This window comes from Colias croceus, chromosome 24 (assembly GCF_905220415.1).
Source record: "Colias croceus chromosome 24, ilColCroc2.1".
NCBI lineage: Eukaryota > Metazoa > Arthropoda > Insecta > Lepidoptera > Pieridae > Colias > Colias croceus.
This window is the reverse complement of record NC_059560.1, coordinates 4,360,601-4,381,356: the sequence shown is the minus strand read 5'-3', so window position 1 is coordinate 4,381,356 and position 20,756 is coordinate 4,360,601. Positions and strand designations below refer to the sequence as shown.

Sequence of the window (20,756 nt, the reverse complement as noted above, 5' to 3'; positions counted from 1 at the left end):
ATTTATTTACAAGAATGTAGTTACAAAAAAGGTGTTGTTACAATATTAAGGCGCTAATACATTCTACCCACTATTTGGGTGTGCAAATATTTAAATGGAAATAAGTTAATTCTGTGGCTTATTAAACACATTATTTGGATTAGGCTTCCATGGGTATTTTTGATGGAAGTTATTGTTATTACTTTGATTATGATTGTGATTATAATTGTTATTATTATAATTTATCCTCGGATTTTGTGGATAATTAGGATAACTATGCTTTTGGTTTGTAAAATTTGGTTTATGTTGTGAATAACCCTGCTGAACAATTCGCGGCGGCGGTAAAATACTCGAAAACTTTTGTTTAATATTGTCAAACCTACCCTCAGCTTCTAATTGTAGAATTCGGGCGGCCGTTTCCTCAAAACCACAGTTTGATACATAAATTTGATCATGATAAGGTAAACTGTTCCTTAACGCATTTTGCGCGGTATTAATATACGGTTCCATAACTTCGTCGACTAACGTTTTCTCGGTATATTTGTCTAACAACTTACTTCTAATAAAAAATAACTTTTGTTTTAATTCAAAAATTAAATCCTTATAACTACCTTTTCTCTTAACATTCGATAATTCAATTAATAATGTATTAAACTCCCTATTATCTCCACATTCTTTCTTTAAGGTTAATTCTATATTTTTCCATTTGAAATCATGGTCTACCATAGAAATAGTCATGGCGGCCTTAGATTCTAGCTTACTCAACAATAACATAACGTTTGGTGGTGTGTCCCCACCCGCGATTTGTAACCAATGTTTGGCACAGTTTATAAAATTGTACAAATTAAATGCGTCACCATCATATGTGGGAACGAACGATAACAAAGTTTTTGGATCCATATTGTCTATGACAGTTGGATTACTAGAGCAATTTGAATAACACAAATCACTAAGACTGCTCTCACTTTCAGAAGGAGAGTGATTCTCTCCCGTATCCCTATAGTTATATATAAAAGTCGGGGGTTTCAAGTGGAAAGGAATGGTGAAAGGATTATGCAACGGTACTTACAGCACAAATCCAACGATGACCTCCTTTCTCATATCTTCCTCGAACTTGTATTTTCACTAATTTATTTTTGGGTTGCTTAACTTTCAACCTTGAAAGATTTCGTGAACTTTTTCGTAATAACGATGTTTTACTTTAATTCACTCGTTAAGCCCCTAAGTTGGGCGCCAGTAAAAATAACTCGGTCGAGATTACTTTTAAAAAAAATAATTTATTTAAACAAATTACAATTTTTACTTAATCTACGACCTTAACTATAGAGAGCTGGTGCGAGAATGACGAGTTCACTTGTGAATTGCTTATATACCCGAGATATCCTCCTGCCTGGTGGTCCGGTGGTGGTCCGATACCGTATAACCATTAAATTAATATCCCTTTGTTTCATCAATTACGTATTGTTCATGTTGATACGTTCCTTCTTGGATGTCCACGGTGTTATCATATTGAGTTCACTGGAATTCGCATAATGATCCTGTTTCTTAGGTATTTGCCTTGTTTTGTTATTTATTTTAAAATTAAGTGTGGCCTTTTGCTTTGCTTTACTAGCGCATGAAAAGCTTTACAATATGCGTTAACTACTAGAATCAGCTAATCATGAAAAATGTACGATTTTCTAGTCGATAATAGCTTGTATAATTAAACACTAATTGAATAGAACTATATTCTATAGTTTAGGTATGCCAAATCGACACTGGGAAGAGAGAACACTGAACAAGCAACAACTTTAAGCTAAAAGCTCCCTATGACAATTTTTCGTAATTACTAACAAACGTATCTTCAATACAGTCATTGCATAAAACTCAGGACCTCCAAATATACCAGTTCCTTGACCAAAACGAGGATCGTTCCATCCCCGTCTCATTATGGAACCGCAGTCGTATTAAACACGACTTTACCGACCTCAATCGTAGCTAATATACATTTGTGTGCTAGCTGTTAACCGTGACTTTGTTCGTATATGACGTAAGTGGGGAAAATAATGTTTTAAAATTAGTTTATGAACTTTTTCATAAATCTCGTATTGAAAATATTCAGTACAAGTTATTTTTAAATTGAATATTGCCCATAAATACATAAATAGGTATACCTAGGCGGAAATATTATCTTATTTGATGTAGAATTCATTATCATCACACATTATTATCTATGATCGAGAAAGAAGACGAAGAGAAAAACACAGATACCTTTATACATAGGTACGTAAGTAAAAGCAGTTACGTATCTTCGAGCAGGAACCTCAAAAGGAAAAAAACGTAATCCTTATAGGATCACTTTGTTGTCCGTCCGTCCGTCTGTCAAGACCCTTTTTCTCAGGAACGCGTGGAGGTATGAAGCTGAAATTTATATCAATTACTCAGGTCTACTGTCCCTTGAAGCTGTGAAAAAAATCAAACTTCTAAGCCAACGTAATAAAAAGATACAGCCGTTTATGCCGCAAATTTTTGACACTTGCAAGGGAATCAAAACCTACAGGGTGCTTCCCGTGAACTCAGAATCTTGAAATTTGGTACGAAGCAACGTCTTATAGCATAGATAAAAGAAAAATTACGAAAACCATAAATTTTTAGTTACATCACATAATATTTTTTTTTAATTGTAAACCTTGCAGGTTTGTACGGAACCCTCGGTGCGGGAGTCCGACTCGCACTTGGGCGGTTTTATTTGGCTTATATTTCATAACACTAAAATATAAGACGCTTAGAACCTTGTTATAACATAATATAAGGAAAAGGTATAGGGAAAGATATAGTTTCAGATTTCCCAAACATGCAGGAAAGTACAACGGACGTAGAAGTTCTTCAAACATTTTTGACCCACCATTAAACGTATCCAGAACAAAAAATGACGGACATTAATAACAGGACAGAAGTCACGTTCGTTTATAATCGAAGCCGATCCTTACACCGCAAGCATATTAAAATTATATTACCATTTTACAAAGATATTACGAAATTGTCGTTAAATCGAGCATTTTGGACGGAAACCATTCCCCAAATCGATTTCGTTTATTCCAAGACAATTGTTTGTCATTTTATTTTTTAACGTAATTTGAGGTTTGGAAGCAATTTAGGACGTTTATCTTTAGTTATTGAAGGATGTCTGATCGTTGGTGTAGTTTTATTATCTTTGTTATTTTAATAGCTTTTATGATATTATACTAGACTAGCTTTTACCCACGGTTTCCTTGTCATGCTATCCATGCTACCATACATAGTTAGGTAAGTATTTTACATGGATAGCGTGACAATGTAGCACACGTTTAGCAGTGATAGCAACACATTTTCATGCATGCCAAAATTTTACTCCAGCGAGGCCATATTATGATCACAATAACCTGCCATGATTAATTATGGTATGATACGAATTTGCCAGTCAGTTCAATTCACGGCGTAATAAGCTGTCTGGAAATAAGAGGTCATAATACGGCCCCTGTACCTGTGGCTGTGTCTGGTCGCCTTTTTCTAATAATGATTATTGCTTTTGTATTTTATAACGTACCTACCTAAGCAACATATTATAGAATTAAATGTTATTGTTATGTTCTACTAGCTTTGCAACGATAGCAAAAATACATACCTACACATGGGCGTAGCCACGGTGGGGCAGGGTGGGGCGCTTGCCCCACCCAGGCTTTGACCTGGAAGGTACCTAACCAAATCTAAAAATTGAATTATCCAGGTACTAACTACTAAGCTTAATATCCGTAAGAAAATTCACACTCGATTCTCGAAAGTCGACAGTCGACACAGAAAATGAGACCAAAACATTAGTATTATTTACCTCTACAATGACTGATTAACAAATAATTGTCATACGCCCAGCGACCAAACGGCTGAAGATTTTGGATCACAAACACCTTATTGTTCACCTACCACATCACGAAATAGATCCAAAATGCGTTCGCAAATGCCTTCGCAAATGCCTTCGCAAATGCCTTCGCAAATGCCTTCGCAAATGCCTTCGCAAATGCCTTCGCAAATACCTTCGCAAATGCCTTCGCAAATGCCTTCGCAAATGCCTTCGCAAATGCCTTCGCAAATGCCTTCGCAAATGCCTTCGCAAATGCCTTCGCAAATGCCTTCGCAAATGACGGCGGCTGCGCCGCCGGCCGTGCCACCGGCATTTGCGGTTCGAAGACCTGGATATGACTTTGGGTACATACAGTTGCTAGTTACATATTATTTTTTTATTGTTGCCCCACCTTGAGCCCGTGGCTAGCTACGCCCATGTACCTACATGATTCAGATAGATGGATAGTCAAATTATTTCCTCATTATTAATATTAATTTTACTAAGGTATTTATTTGTTTCTTTTACATTCAAGAGCTTATTTCCCGTAACTCATCATCTTTGGTGGTTTCTGAATTGAGAATTTATTTGATACTAGCTTCCGCCCGCGACTCCGTCCGCGCGGATGTCGGTCTTTGCGTGGATGGTTTATTTCTCCATTTTGAGTAACTCGGACAATGACATCTTATAAATATCTATTGGACCCAAATACGGCTAGGTCTATAATAATACGCAACGTGTGTTCGCGGTACCTACTACAGAACAACGTCTATGGATAACTGAAACATTGAGATTAATTTTTTTCTACGTATTTTTCCAGGATAAAAAGTATCCTATTTTACGCCCAGGATAATAAGGTATAATTATACCAAGTTTCATCGAAATCGAACCGGTAGTTTTCACGTGATGTCTTCACATACAGACAGACAGACAGACAGACAAAAATTTTTTTAATCACATATTTGGGTTTGGTATCGATCCAGTAACACCCCTACTAGTTATTTTTTCAATATTTTCAATGTACAGAATTGACCCTTCTACAGATTTATTATATGTATAGATATGGTTTAAAAAAATTCTATGTAACTGTCACATACAAGCAGGAAAAAAAGTCTTTAATGATTATTCGTTCCTTTATCTCTTAAAGGTTACAGACAGTATTTTCAATAAAAGCTTTCATTCGGTTTTATTTTCTTGCATAACAAATTTTGCATATTATTAATTAGTATAACCTTTTTCATAATTACTGTAGGTACCTATCGGTGAAAAATTAATCAAGATCATGTTTCTCTACTTATGATATTTTACGTTTTGACTGTAGCTATATACTTACCTATCTACCTCCAATGCAGTATGTACTTCCCTAGCTTTAGATGTCTCTTTCATTACTGAAACTAATCTAAAAGCTGAAAAGTTTGTTTGTTTGTTTGAACGCGCTAATCTAAGGAACTACTATCAGATTTGAAAAATTCTTTCGGTTTTAGATACCCTTTTATCGAGGAAGGCATATCATCCCGCTAAGACCAACAGGAGCGGAGCAATACGGGTAAAACCGCGGGGCACAGCTAGTCGTATATTAAAAGGTTATAAGTTATGAATTATGATCATAAGCGATTTAGCAAATTAAATGTCATGATGAAATAAACTTAACTTACTCTAGTGGTACCTAAAGTGTGAGCAAACAGACATTTAAACATAGGTAGTTTATTTTCTTTAATTTCTAACGAATTTCATTATATATTTAACTACCTACTTATTATGCCTTTGATGTTATATTTTGTAGCATTCAATTTCTTATTTATATAATTAGACTTTTTTAAAGAAGAGAAATGTTGATCACCAGGCGGGATTCGAACCCACGTCTTGTGCCTCAATAAAAGGCTAGAAAACATTTCTCATTATGCTTTTCAATAATATGCTACAAGTGTCGAATAAGTTACCCCACGTTGTTTGAAGAAGTTAAAAATAAAACAATATATTAGGAATTTTGAGTTTATTTACTGAATGTCGGGTAAAGTCAGTAATACTGAAGTACATACAGATTTCATATCTCCATTATTTGTGACCTAGGGTTATGTGAAGTCTTATACTAATAAGTAATTGATCTATTAGGCAATACATTATGCTATATTTACAAATAATTAAGCTATAACTACATAGATTATTAAAAATATAGCGATAAAGGAATCAATAAACTTTTAATATTATCTATACAGTACAGTAGCCAGTACTCAGTAGGTCATAGAAAAAAAAAGTTACCATACATTATAGTTTTTTAAACATCTTTAAAGTTTGATTATCTGTGCTGTCAAAATAACATTTGATTCATTTGAAATGTCAGTTTGACAGTTTGCCAAAATTTCAGGTTGTTGCATGATTGGCTTCAAGGAATGTAAATATTCAAATAATGGAAAAGGTAAGGGGCAGTGTCATCATTTGCTGATAATGTCCTTGATAACTTTTGACACTTAGGGCCGATTTTTCATATTAACATGTCACCTGTAAACTGTCATATAATAAGTTTAAACCTAAGAGCAATTAACCTATAGAGTTCTTATATTAAGACAGAACAAAATACATATTTTCTAATCTACTTACTCTTAGTCAATAACAGCATAAGCCAGATTGAGATAGCGATAGAGTATCTGCACTGTCTTCAAACGTAGCGCGCCGGCAGTCAGTTTGTTTTCCAACCAGCTGGTGGGCTCAGTGCGTCAAGTGTTTTTAACGAAATATTTAGAAAATATAAAGTGTACAGTGTTTCTTTTTATTTGTCAGTGTGCTAAAATAACTATTGCATGTTTAGCAACCGGCTATCACTAGTCGAATGGGAGTTTTGGATAAAAACAATGTAAAAATATCTTTCCATCGGTAAGTGATTTTCAGCAAATTGATAAATATTTATGTTTTAAACCTATTTGAAGGTTTTATCAAGCGCTTTTTTGTAATTTTATGTTGTAACTGTAACATTTACCCACTTTATGGGGTTGTGGAATATAAAATAATGAAATAATTTTTAAAAAACGTCACAATAATATCACGTTTGGCATTTTGTTTACCACCGTAGTGTTGTAACACATCTAGCGTATATTATCGATTTATGCCAAAAAATCTATTTCATATTAACGTTGATTTATTTATTTTGTTTCATAAATCAGATTTATATGTAGTTGTTGTTGCAAATAATAGATGTAAATTTTTTACCGCAGGAAAATAAAACATACCACGTGGTTGTTTTATTTGCCCTATGTGTTTTAGTTTTCGTTTGTTGTTTATTAATTTCTCTTTCAGATTATTAATAAATTCATTTTGTTTTAGATTTCCAGAGCTAAATAAAAAATGGGTATAAAACGTGAGACATGAGTTGATTGGACGCCGCCACAATTTGCAATATTGTGTTCACTGCATTTCGAGCCTACGTGTTATCAAGATGGATACTCTAGAAGAATTGTGCAATCTTACGCTTACGTTTTTTTTTTTGTTCCTGTAGATAATAAATACATTTGATTAAAGAGAGTGAATTTTTATTTTGAAATTTTTTACACATAAGTTACCTACTTTAAATGTGTAACTATGTGAAAATTAAACGGTTGATTAAATGACAGTTCTCATAGATGAGAAACTACTATTGAAATACATACTTAATATACATGCGTTTTCAAAGAAAAACCCGCATAGTTCCCATTCCTGTTGGATTTACGGGATCAAAAGTAATTTTTCCAAATTTCATTGTAATCGGTTTAGTAGTATTCGCGTGAAAGAGTAACAAACATCCATCCTCACAAACTTTCGATTTATTAGTAGGATGTTAGGAAAATGTTTTCATTCAGACTGTCCTTTTATTAACTTGTTAAAATGCTGCATGATTCCTTCATGCTGACTGTGCCTTTCTCCTCACTCCTTTAACTTTATCATCATTTCCTTCTTTATTTTAAATTACATTTCAAGTTTTAAAATTTCTTTTATAATGTACTAACTTTCCGCCCGCGTTTTTAAAGAAAATCCTGCACAGTTCCCGTTCACGTGGGATTTCCGGGATAAAACCTAACCTATGTGTGTATGTACAAAATTTCATTGTAATCGGTTCCGCAGTGAAAGAGTAACATCCCTTCTCACATAATTTCGCATTTATTATATACGTAGGATTAAACAAATAATGTATTCAACTGAAATTAATTATAAGTTTTGTTTTTTTATTATTTATTATTTCACGAAACCGTAAATGCAAAATACATTCACGATTTTATCGATTGAAGCACATCCCATCACTATCACCTTCTATCTATCTAAATACGTACCTATAGTAAAAATGGTGCCATGACTATGTTGAAACGTAGCTTGTTGTCTATAGCTGTCTCATTCTTTCATACGACGTTTTCTTTAGATAGAGAGAAACAAATATATGTAAATTGTATACGCTCGATACAAGTACTCTATAGGTTAATTGCTCTTAGGTTTAAACCAAGGATTGAAAAATCAGCCCTAAATAAAGTAAATTTTAATAGATTATTTTATCTGATAGATAAGCTACATTATAACTGATAGATAAGATACAGAACTATTACATTTTACATAGTGCATGTCTAAACTCTAAAGCCCAGATTCTGCATATTTTCTTGAAGAGATACATTTTTCATTCAAAAGCGTCATTAACAGTAAACATCCAATAAATACATTATCTCCTTTATTTACAGTATTTTATTTCATATCCTAATTACTAATTAGCATATTAATTACTCAGGCTTTACAATATTTTTTTCCATTTAGTTAGATTTATTTTAATAATACTGTCTGTATTTATATTTACATTAATAAAATTACGAAATGTTAAATTGTTACTAAGACTATACAGCCATTTCTATTACACATTTTTATATGAGCTTAACATTAACTACCTACCTATTTAAGTAACTACCTACATATTTATTTACAAACTATTTTTACAAAAGAATTCAAAGCATTTATATATCATAATAATATTGTGATTTGTGATGTATTAAATAAGTATCTAACTTTCTTTTTATATGCATAAGTAAATCAGTTCTGATGTATAAAGAAAAAAATTTTAAAGTGAGAACTATAGTGATTACTGATTACTAAATGTGTTATTTTGTTACATGCTTTACATAATATAATATTATTTACTCTCTACATAAAATCTACCTTGTTTTACTATTTACAATTATTAGAATTTCTACCGTTTTTACAAAATGCTTTAAAATATACTGCACATAAAACCTCATTTTTATGTATTACTGGCTGTGCATAAAAAAGTAAAATTTGAATTTAGAATTTCAACAAATAGGCGACGCAACGGGCGGCGGGTGCGCTGTCGGCGCTTGATTCGAAGCGTTCATAAAAGAGGCATGGTTTCCAGCCCATGGCTGCAAGTTCTGTAAAGCGCTTAGCGCTGTATTCGACGCGGGCGCTTGAGCGTTCTGTGGATTTTGATAATGAAGCGCTGAAAGCGGTGCACCCGGTGGTGGTTCAGGCATATAGCCTTTGCTCAGCGCTTCAGCTTGCAGTGAAAGCATCAAGCGGTTGGCCGCTTGACGTTCCGCTTCCCGCTCTTCAGCTGTTTGACGTCTGAAACAAATTAAGAAGGAATAAATTAATTATTCTTTACTTATTAACTTTTATTATTTTGGTTATGTTTGTTTCAGCAGTTTCTGGGATATTTCCAATGACAAAATATGTAGTAAATAAAACCTTATTAACATTTCTGAAAGCTTTAAGCCCTCGTACGTCTATACAATAATGATAGTATGTGCTCAAAAGTTGAAAATATCATTAGAATTGTATAAAGCTTTCATTCAATATTTCAGTTAATATGACCAAATGACGAAATCATTAATTCAAGATACATTATCCAACTAATATTCAAATAGATTTGGCATTTACAAGTATTTTCGTTCTAAGCTATTAAACACAGGTGTGAAACAACTATTATATCATTAAATATTAATATTGATGTTTGCTAAATAGTCAACATGCATTAGTCGACTGACCGGCCATAGTTAACACTTAACTGATACCTAGTTAAATTTAAATAACGAGTAGCTAAATGTACATTTTAATGAATCTAATAAGAGCTGAAGAGCAGTTGTTAGTGTATTTACAGACTAGGTAAGTGTATTTACAGACTATATTAACAAGATGTTTGTTGCTCTAAAATGATGAAAAAACTTTTTAGCAAAGTCTGTCTTTCCATCCAGACCTATGCTTAAATCTTTAAAATAACACAACGTATTTGAATGCGGTTTCTTTAATAGATTATCGAGGATTTCAGTATATCGTTTGTTAAGTTTTTTTAAAGTTTGAATGAAAAAAAGCTCGATTTTCTTATGCTGTGCGCCCTTCCTTAAATTATCATTTGGTAAAATTTTGAATACTATTATTTATAATGTCAATCTCAATTCTTCAAGTTATAAAGAAAGAGAAAAGTAAGTAAAGTTCCCTAAAAAATAATGTACGGTGAAAATCATTACATAGTAGGTATGCATATAACAGTCACTAGGTATATGTTTGCTTAAATCTTTAAAACTACGCAACAGATTTTGATGCTGTATTTTAAATAGATAGAGTCATTCTAGAGGAAGGTTATTGTACCGATATAATTTATTAAGATTTTGACAAAGCGGGTGAAACCGCGGGCGGTAGTAGCTAGCTAGCATATAATAAATCTGTAGAAGGGTCAATTCTGTACATTGAAAATATTGAAAAAATAAATAGCACTGGGTCGATACTCGATACCAAACCCAAATATGTGATTCAAAAATTTTTTGTCTGTCTGTCTGTATGTGAAGACATCACGTGAAAACTAACGGTTCGATTTCGATGAAACTTGGTATAATTATAACTTATTATCCTGGGCATAAAATAGAATACTTTTTATCCCGAAAAAATACGTAGAAAAAAATCTTAATTTTTCTTAATTTTTCCGCGCGGACGGAGTCACGGGCGGAAGCTAGTTAAAAATAAAAGTAGACCGTAGCGTAGATAGGTACATCGACAAATCAAAGTTGTTAAAATTCAAACAGGCTCGGTTGTAAACCGTAGGTACACTAACAGCCTTAAATAATACATGAGGTAAGGTTTATTCAATTAGAATCAAGTCAATTAGTTAATCATTAGATCGCTAATTTCCATCCAGGCTGTCTAGCCGCGAACTGTCAATCTATAATCGACTAGCTTTCCACCCGCGGCTTCGTCCGCGCTTTCAAAGAAATATCCGCATAGTTCCCGTTTCCGTAGGATTTGCGGGATAAAACTTATCCTATGTGTTAATCCAAGTTACCCTCTATATATGTGCTAAACATTGCAAACGGTTCATTAGTATTTGCGTGAAAGAGTAACAAACATAGGTACATCCATCCTCACAAACTTTCGCATTTATAATATTAGTAGGATATGATTAAATATAATAATATTAGTAGTTTCCAGTTGGTATCTTTGTATTTAATTTTAAAGCATAAGTACATGATTTTTATTATAACAATTTCGAATTCGGTTGGAATTAATTGTAATTTAATTTAACTGCTTATTTATTTAAGATGTGTCGATTAAAAACATGTTTTAGAACATAATTAACTTCTTAGATTTTATTTTACGTGTTTTCCTTGAGTTTATTACTATTTTGATAAAATTGTTGTTTTAAGTGAGATTTTGAAAACTCTTATAGCTATTAATGAACTATACCGTATACGTATATGAATATAATATATATATTTACTATCTGTTGCTTGATATGAAGCGAATTAATACTGAATATTTAAAATAATCTCAAAGACATACCTACCTACATATCTATTTTGGTCCTTATCAAAAAGATAACTTCTTGTATAATTTTATAAACAACTAATGGATATTCGTAAAGGTTACATCTAGATTGTATCTATTTATATTACATCCTTTTATTAATACAATTTTTTTAACAAATTATAATATTATGAGCTTAGAGATTATGAGTCTCCTATAAAAATCTTAACCGTACTAATACTAAATAATAGTATAAGAAATTCTCTCAAAATGAAGTCATTACATACAAAGCTCGTTAACTTAAAACGAAGTCAAGTATTTGCAAACTTCGAGACCCCACTTAACATAATACAAAGTGCTTGCATTATTAATAAGGGACCGGATTTGTCGCCCGATTAGTCGAGCGACGCGTTGATTAGAATTTAGAATGTCGATTGGAACAAGTCGACTGCATCGATTATTTTGTGAATTTTTAAATGTTATAATTATTATAAAGAGTAAAAAGAATCATATTATAATAGATAGAATATTTTGTAACCCACGGAAATTCTGATGTGAGTGCTGATTTACACAGGGTCAGTAACTGACTACAAATTCGAGGCAAATCAGTGCTGACCCGAAAAAAAACCCTGTGTAAACAGATTTGAAGTCAGTACAGACTACAGAGGCTTGAAGTCTATGTAAACAGTTAAAGTCAAGTCAGTCGCGGCGCCGAAATTCGGCGCCGCGACTGACTTGTCTACTGACCCTGTGTAAATCAGCACTTATAGTCAATCGCTAAATGAGTAAATTTAATAATGTTCTGCTTTAACATGGTTGTTATGTAGATATTAGGCTGATAACATAATTGTTGTGTTTGTAATCCAGTATTTAATTTGTTTTCGATACCTACAACTGAAAATGAGGTCTAGCCATTTATTCAGATTACATAAGGTATTTGTAGGTCTATATATCTGTTTTATAGGTAAAGTACCAGCTCTTCACTATTTACATAGTACCTACAGCTGAATTCAAGATACTCTAAAGTTTCAGCATTCAAATGTTATAATCAATTTTGGAACGCATTTTAACAATTGATTGTGTATTATTTATAATAACGACATACCTAATCATAACGCGTATAAATCCTAGTACCTATTGCATTAAAAAATAATCAATATCTAATTCTTTACATTTTGAACACGGCATGGCAATTTTGCAAAATGCTTTTAATCCAGCAGAAAATTTAATGTTAGACTTAAGCTCACACTTAACTTAGGGTGAATACGTTCACGCTAAGTACCTCATTGCTTATTAACATAAGTAAAAGTTTATGTACAGTTTGAACCGAGGTAAAGCGAAGCCTTAAGTGATGGTGCTTTCTTTAAAATTATTCATAACTTACTGGGTGACACGAATTTGGGAATTTTAGGGAATAAGCTTGTAACAATCTGGTAACTTTATGTTAATCTAGTATATTTATTTTCTATTAAAAAAATGAATGTATTTATGAATTTAATTAGGTAAGTATTGAAAGAATAGGTAATTCCGCATGCAGCATAACAAAGATATAGAATATCAAGATACCTAACTCAGATACATAGACACAGATCTAAAATACGACTATCATGACAAGATAGAACGTAAAAATACAGAACCATTTCCACCTCATTCAACTTAACATGTTATTTACATACAGATATAATCACAACAACATAAGGAAAGATCTAAAGATACGTACAAATATTCAATAAGCCAATCAAGTAGTTTGCATAGTCATCTTTGAGAGATTGTATTCAGTTTTAGATAAAACAAAGAATTACCGCCTTCAACATAGTAACAGAAGTCTTATATTTTTTATCTATCCGACTTTGAGATAGCATTATATTGAAAATCATAGTCAAGAAGGTCTAATTTATCTTACACAAGCGGCTGTATTAGTAATGTTCTTTGCATTTACGTATATTCTTGTATCGGTCTAATTAAGATAGCCGACTTACTGCTCTAATATTCATTTGCATGCGAATACAAAAGCAATCAATAACAAACACTATCTCTATACAAATATGGTTAAATATTCATTGGAGGCTTTTAAGGCTTTTAGTATATCACATTGAGTAACCTAAAGCGACTCAATTAGAGGATTATCGCTATCAAGAAAATCATTGGATACTTCGAGCTTAATTTAAATCGATTTATTTTCGGATTGATAACAGTTTTAGTGCAATAAGTTTATAATGATTTCAATAATTTAAACGGCGAAATCGGACTAAATGTAAATGAGGTCTTAGGTCACTTGTCACCTATTAAGAAGAAACTTGGTGAATGAAGATTTACATAGGTACTTTAATATTTAATTTAAGAGGAATATTTAGAGATTTTTCTATTACTAATGGAATATCCAAGTAAAAATTAATTTAGTAGATTTATTTGTAGTCGGTGTTACGGAAAACAACAACATAAGTGAGAGAAATGAAAACAAACGTAATAAATTATTATTTCGTGAACTTTCATCGCAAGTTAATTACTTAAGGGTAATTAAAACTGACAAGGGAATGAATTTCGAGTTAATATCTCTAATTCAGAGTTGATCATGATACATTGTTGTCCCTTATTATCCCTTTCTGCGTATTTACTAAATTAAGGTAAGTGTCAAATTGAGGAAATTATTTATCGACGTTTGAAATAAATATATCTAAATATGTATAATAATAGTTTATGAAATATATTATTAAAAAGTTCAGAATATATTGAACATCTAACTCATTATACTTATTGTATTCTTTTTTTATATTACTTATTGTAGTCAAAAAGATTATTTTTAGTGGTCTTTCTTCGATAATTTATCTTCTTATAATTTACACAGGTATACTAGGTATTAGAGATGCGCCGAATAGTGGTTTCACCGAATAACCGAATACCGAATACTATTCGGTAAGAACCTTACCGAACCGAATATTCGGCCGAATTATTCGGTTCAATGTTTTGACGTGTTTTGATGCGTAAACCGGTTCTAACGGTGTGCCTAGTGCGAGTTTTCATCGAGTACGAAACGTTACAATCGCGTCTGCGTCACAGCGAAATTTGTATGGGGAATCAAAGCTTCCCCATACGTCCGCTAGGGGCGCTGTTCGATTTAACTAACAAAAACAAAAAAAAAAAAACTTTTAACTCATATTGAAAGTACTATACCCAATGAGTAAAATGACAATAATAACTTTTTAAAAATAAAACGAGAAATATCCAAAAATGTTACATGAAACGCTCCCATACATTTAGTATGAAATAGGACTATTTCAAACATTTAATATGAAAGGTTTTGCTTTGTTATTTGATTTTGTGCTATAATTATTTCGCAAATTTTAATGAAAGTTCATTTAGAGACTGTAAATAGAGCTCGATGTGGAATACAATGGTATTTCAAATCGAGGATGTCGCGTCGTCTCGAACATTGTATGGGACAATGTATGGGAGCGTTTCATGTAACATTTTTGGATATTTCTCGTTTTATTTTTAAAAAATTATTATTGTCATTTTACTCATTAGGTCATTACTTTCAATATCAATTTAAGGTTTTTTGATATCTGTTAAAGTTACGGAATAATCGCCTGTGCACACTTAACGATTACACCCTGTATACCTTAGGTTCAAACATTCTTCATAGGATTTCTTTGACTTGTGTATAGTATGACATAAATCATTCATAATATGAAGTTATTTATTTAGTTCTATAGCCAAGAAAGTAGAAATACTCATACCGAATATATTCGGCACCTAAACCGAATAATTCGGCCGAATACGAATAGTGAAAAAGATGCCGAATATGCCGAATACCGAATATGTATTCGGTATTCGGCGCATCCCTACTAGGTATAGTAAAGCCTATAATACACCACACACTTAACAAGCAGTCAGGTAACAATAGATACATAAAAAACCACGCACACATACAAATTCTTGTTTTCAGTATAATTTCAATATACCCCCAAACATTGACAGCTATATATGGACCTACTTGCCAGGCGGCACCGTCTGTTAATGAATCATTGAACAAAGCGCTAAGTCTATTATCGCGGAGAACTTTATTATAACGGTAAATGAACGAACTAGTGATGTGCGGTGCAATATCGATAATTTTAATTAATGCACTATATCGGGTTTATGAAAACGTTAAAACGTGTGGATAAGATACCACGTAGACAATCAAATGTAGATAATATGATTTAAATCGGATATAAAGTCATTTAAATTACATGTGTAGACGATGTGAAGATTAATTAAGTTCATAATGCATACGCGTAGCAGAACACAGGGAGTGAATATGGATTAAGTTAAATTAACAATATCTTATTAATAATTATTATAAATAATAACATAAACTTTAGGTAATAAACTCGTTGATAGCCACTGAACTTTACTACCAGCGGCTATGGAATTTGTCACACAGATATGTGTAACACTAAATATATTTTCACTCGAGCTTATCTTAAATAAATTAAATTATCGATAAGATACGCACCGCACTAACTATAGGGTGAACCACTTTAAGCCGCCGGCTTTATAATTAGATAAAGTGAAGCACAATGAAACTTTCCTTAAATAAGCCAAACGTGGCGGCTGGCAATTAGCAATTTCGGCTTGATTATTTTATAAGCCGTTTAAATTAATGTTAAGGTGATATTAATAAGGGGAAACGTTTGGTAATGAAAATTTTATTTTTGAGATTAATTTCGTGAGTTTCTTAGAATGAAATGATATAAATTCTCACCTTATAAGTGGTATATAGGAATTTTAATACATCCTTGGGTTCTCTTTTCCGTGAAACATGATATCCAAATCAAGACTAGATTTAAAGATATAACACATTCGAGTAATATAATATTTATTTAAAATATGAACTATTTAAAGATGATATATATAAAATGGACAGCAATCAAAACAATACAATAAATTCAAGAAACATTTCAAAAGTTCCGAGATGAATCTCATAAAATCTTTATAAATAATGAATGAAGAGTGAATGTGTAATGAACATCCTGCCTCAAGCATTTTCCAGACGAAGTGAAGTTTTTAAAATCTTTGAATTTGTTAAGAGATTTGACATTTTGTACTAGTCAATGTTTTAAAGATTAATAAACGTATCCCACTATACTAGACCCAGTATAAACTAGGCGTATGCTATGGAAATTAAACAAATTACAATATAACAAGACAACAATTTAAAATTATAAAAGTCACCAGACATAATATATCATAGGAGGATCACAACTTACAAGGCACTTGATATGAAATGAAATGAAATAAATTGAAATGAAATGAAATGAAATGAAATAAATGAAATGAAATAAATTTATTTGTCCATTTTATGTTTTACAATTAAAGTACGACAGTGGATCCCAAACTAAGTGGAATACTTGTGTCTTGGGACCCTGAGTTGCGCTTCTTGGTTATATACATATGTTATGGACAGTAGAGAGTTAACAAGTAGGTAAATAATCTAATGTAATGGAAGTTACTACAATTAATAAAAAAAAAATAAAAGAAAAACACAAAGTACATTATTTTGCGGTTTGCAGCACGCGTGTTCGTGATAGTGTGTGTGTGTGTGTGAGTTTGCGTGTGTGTGTGTGTGAGTATGTGTCATTGTTTGTGAGTGAAGGCATGTGTGTTAGCTCAGTGGTCCTTTAAGTAATTGTTCGGTTTCTTCAAAAGATAGCGTTTGTAACCATTTCTTTATGACTTTCTTGCATGTGTAGTTCGATAGTATAGTGTTATGTTACAATGTTTGTTGACACTATTGTATATCCGAGGAAATAAAAATTTTGGACATCGTTTAGCTAAAAGGGAGGATGCACGAGGACATGGCAGTGAGCATGGCTATACACCACTATTTTTAAATCAGTACAAAAACTTTAAGGACATGTTAGCGAATACTTTATTATCGTGATCATGATGTTAGAATTACATAATATCGATAGATAGCAAAGATATAGTCATTTGTTTATTTAAGAAAGTCTCACTAAAATCATAGACACATTGCAGAGTTCATTCACTTATTCATTGATAGTATTACCTAACCTTGGGCAATAAAATGAAACAAGAGATGTAGTTACTAACTTTATTTATTTTAATTTCCTAAATTCAAATCTCCCCTTCATACATCATCCGGGCTTAGGACCTGAATAATTACTTTTTTACAATAAATTAAATAGGTACGTAGGTATGCAATTACAAAACAAACAATATCAAAATCGAATTTTGACGTATAAATTAAGAAGTTAGAATCAGCTGTTTTTTACAATACCTAATCTGTATTGAACGAAAAAACGATTTTGGCGTGTTTAAGAAGTTAGAACCAGCTGTTTTTTACAATACCTACCTACTCTGTATTGAAAGAAAAAACGATTTTGGCGTGTTTAAGAAATTAGAATCAGCTGTTTTTACAATACCTAATCTGTATTGAAAGAAAAAACGATTTTGGCGTGTGAAGTTAGAATCAGCTGGTATTTACAATTATCTTAACTAACCTTACAAGTATTTCAATAATAAAATTGTCCTTCAAAATGTCCACCACCGTTATCAATACACAGACATGCACGTTTTATTAAATTGTTTTTTAACGAGAGAAGTAAGTAGGTATGTTTTTTTGTCTTTTCACTTCATCCAATATGCGCTGTTTTAATTATTGTTCGACACTAACCGGCTCACTTTTGTTCACTTAATTTCACTCCACAAAAAGAGGTCCAAGGGTGTGAGATCAGGTGAGCGAGGAGGCCAAGCAGCAGGCCCGCCTCGACCGATCCACTGACTTCCAAACTCCGCTGTGAGAAATTCATGAACCGCAGCGTTATTCGACATTCGTACTACGTCGAGGATCCTCTTAAAAATACGCTAGTACATTACTAACACGTTAGCATTTTGTGACAACGCCTGCTGGTAAGCATTTACCACGACGCGGACGGTTCGTACATTTGGCGATCGAGCGTTCGGGACTCGGGTACTATTATCTGTACATACGTACTGCTGCACTCGCATTTTCTCCACTCAAAAAGAACGCACGAAGCATAAGTACATAATCCCGTGATATGAATTGATATGATATTGTACCAGGAAAAACGTAAACAAACGCGACGAAAAAAAGCAAGTTCTCACTTCCGCTAACAATTAGGCACTGTTTGTCCGTTGTCGCAACGCGTTCGGCGTTGGGGTGCGAACTGCGAACTGCGAACTGCGACGCGGGCGCAGGCCACAGAGGGAAAGGGGGTGGCGGGGTGAAGGATGGCGAGCTTCGACGCGAGTTTGCCGGAATTTATCAATGGAGCTGTCCAGCGGACCTATTCGAAATCGTACGCTAGAAAATTACAACACAATACCTAGTGTGGGTCATTGACTAAGAATAGGTTTAACAATTTTTACATATTTATGTGGACAATTTTGGGACATTTCTGTTTGTTAGTGTTTTTAATTATTTCTTACACAAATATGATTGGTTAAAGGTACTTAACACCCTGTAAAATTTTATGTACTGATTAAAAAATAGTGGTGTATATATAGCTAATCTCTAAAAAAAGAAAAACTATGTGAAATGAGAATAAATGAACACGCAAAATTGTCCTGTTAAGCCACCGTTTCCCTGACGTCTTGTATCAATCGGGATACGGATTTGTTTCGTAATTCTGAAGGAGACAACCTACAAGCAAGCAATTATACTAAAGACATTCAATCGCATTTAAGAAAAACAAGCGTATCTACCCAATCACACTTACATTACTTTCATTCCAATGAACTTAAGGATAAGAGCTACAATACTTTGAACGAGCACAAAGATAAGGAATTAGTAATTCAAGAAACAGTAACGAAAATGTTCCTTTTTGTAAGGAGCGTAAGCGCTGTTTTTATAGAACAAACGTGTCCCCCTAATTCGGGGAGTTTTAATATTCACTTATACAATGGAAAGGAATTACGGGAGGAAATGAAACAGGGTTAGTAAATAAATAAGGACTCTCCTCCCATTGGGTTACAGTGTGTTAGATGTGGTACGATCTCGATTCGATTTGTTGGAATTACACCTCGATATTGACTTGAATTGGCTACGAGAATGTGTGAATAGTTTGCAGGATTTTGCCTTTCCCTTATCCAGAAATAAAAGCTTAAACATTCTGTATTGAACGTACGGTGTTTGAGGTAAATTTTTTATTTTGAACCATTTTATCCTGCTCTTCTCGTCAGAATGGAATATAATAAGCCCGTTGAAATTATTATAAACGCTGTTTTAAATCTACATAAAATTTTGATAACTGATGCACTATAATTTGATTTTAAAAGTCAATAGGTACTATTACATATCCAATACTATTAACAATGATTTGACCTAAACGCATTTTTCTGTCTACACTCGCTCAAGGTAGATCAGACTGCAGTACTATCATGAAATCTACTGCAGCATTTCAATTAAAAGTTTCGTAAGAATATTAAAAAACGTATTCATCATACGGCATTATAAACCAGAAATACAATATTTCACAAATGAAGCCATTTTCTCAGCACACAAACGAGCGTAAAATAAACCTTAAGAGGTATAGTAAAAGTCACAAAAATAGGCAATAAACTTGCTGCGAATACATGTAAAAAGGCGAACGTTCGTCTTTTCCACTGCGGTTAATAATTGATGAGTCAAACTGCCGAGTTGTGTTCCTCATACAATATTTATCTCCCTAGCTACCCTGTGTTACCGCCTGCTTGATGCTGCATCTATACCATATGTATAAACACTTAATAGCTTAGCTTTGTTACAGCGATTACACTTTTTGTTGGGGGACGCAAATATGTCGGGCGATTCCATCTCAATTATCATATTAAAGCAACACTCCAATATAGATAAAAGGCACAAAAGTTCTGTCATTCGAAATCAAGTTTTCTACAAAGATTAGGAGTTCAGAGTCGACTCTTTTATAGGTACTTGCCAAAATATTACTATTGATTTTTAAGTTTTGGTTATAATAATTATAATGTAATCGATTGATCTTTACAAGGATCCGTTTCTCTAAACAATCTTGTTAGTTATTAAGCAAATGTATCTAACAATAAGCGATTAAAACACGTGATATTCGATAAGGTAATATAAAATGTCGCCAAGATAAAATACATATAAATAGCCCTCATTAGAATCAATTCCCATTCATAT

At 32.8% G+C, this 20,756-nt stretch overlaps 1 protein-coding gene across 1 annotated transcript in view; it reads right to left on the bottom strand.

The window, feature by feature from the left end:
• Positions 1-8,394: 8,394 nt before the first annotated feature.
• The window catches only part of LOC123702702 (T-cell leukemia homeobox protein 2), a 39,471-nt gene continuing 27,109 nt past the window's right edge, over positions 8,395-20,756 (bottom strand). The window contains exon 3 of the mRNA XM_045650481.1: positions 8,395-9,421. Coding sequence (XP_045506437.1) covers positions 9,130-9,421 — 292 coding nt within the window. The 3' untranslated portion in view covers positions 8,395-9,129. The remainder of the gene's footprint in view (positions 9,422-20,756) is intronic.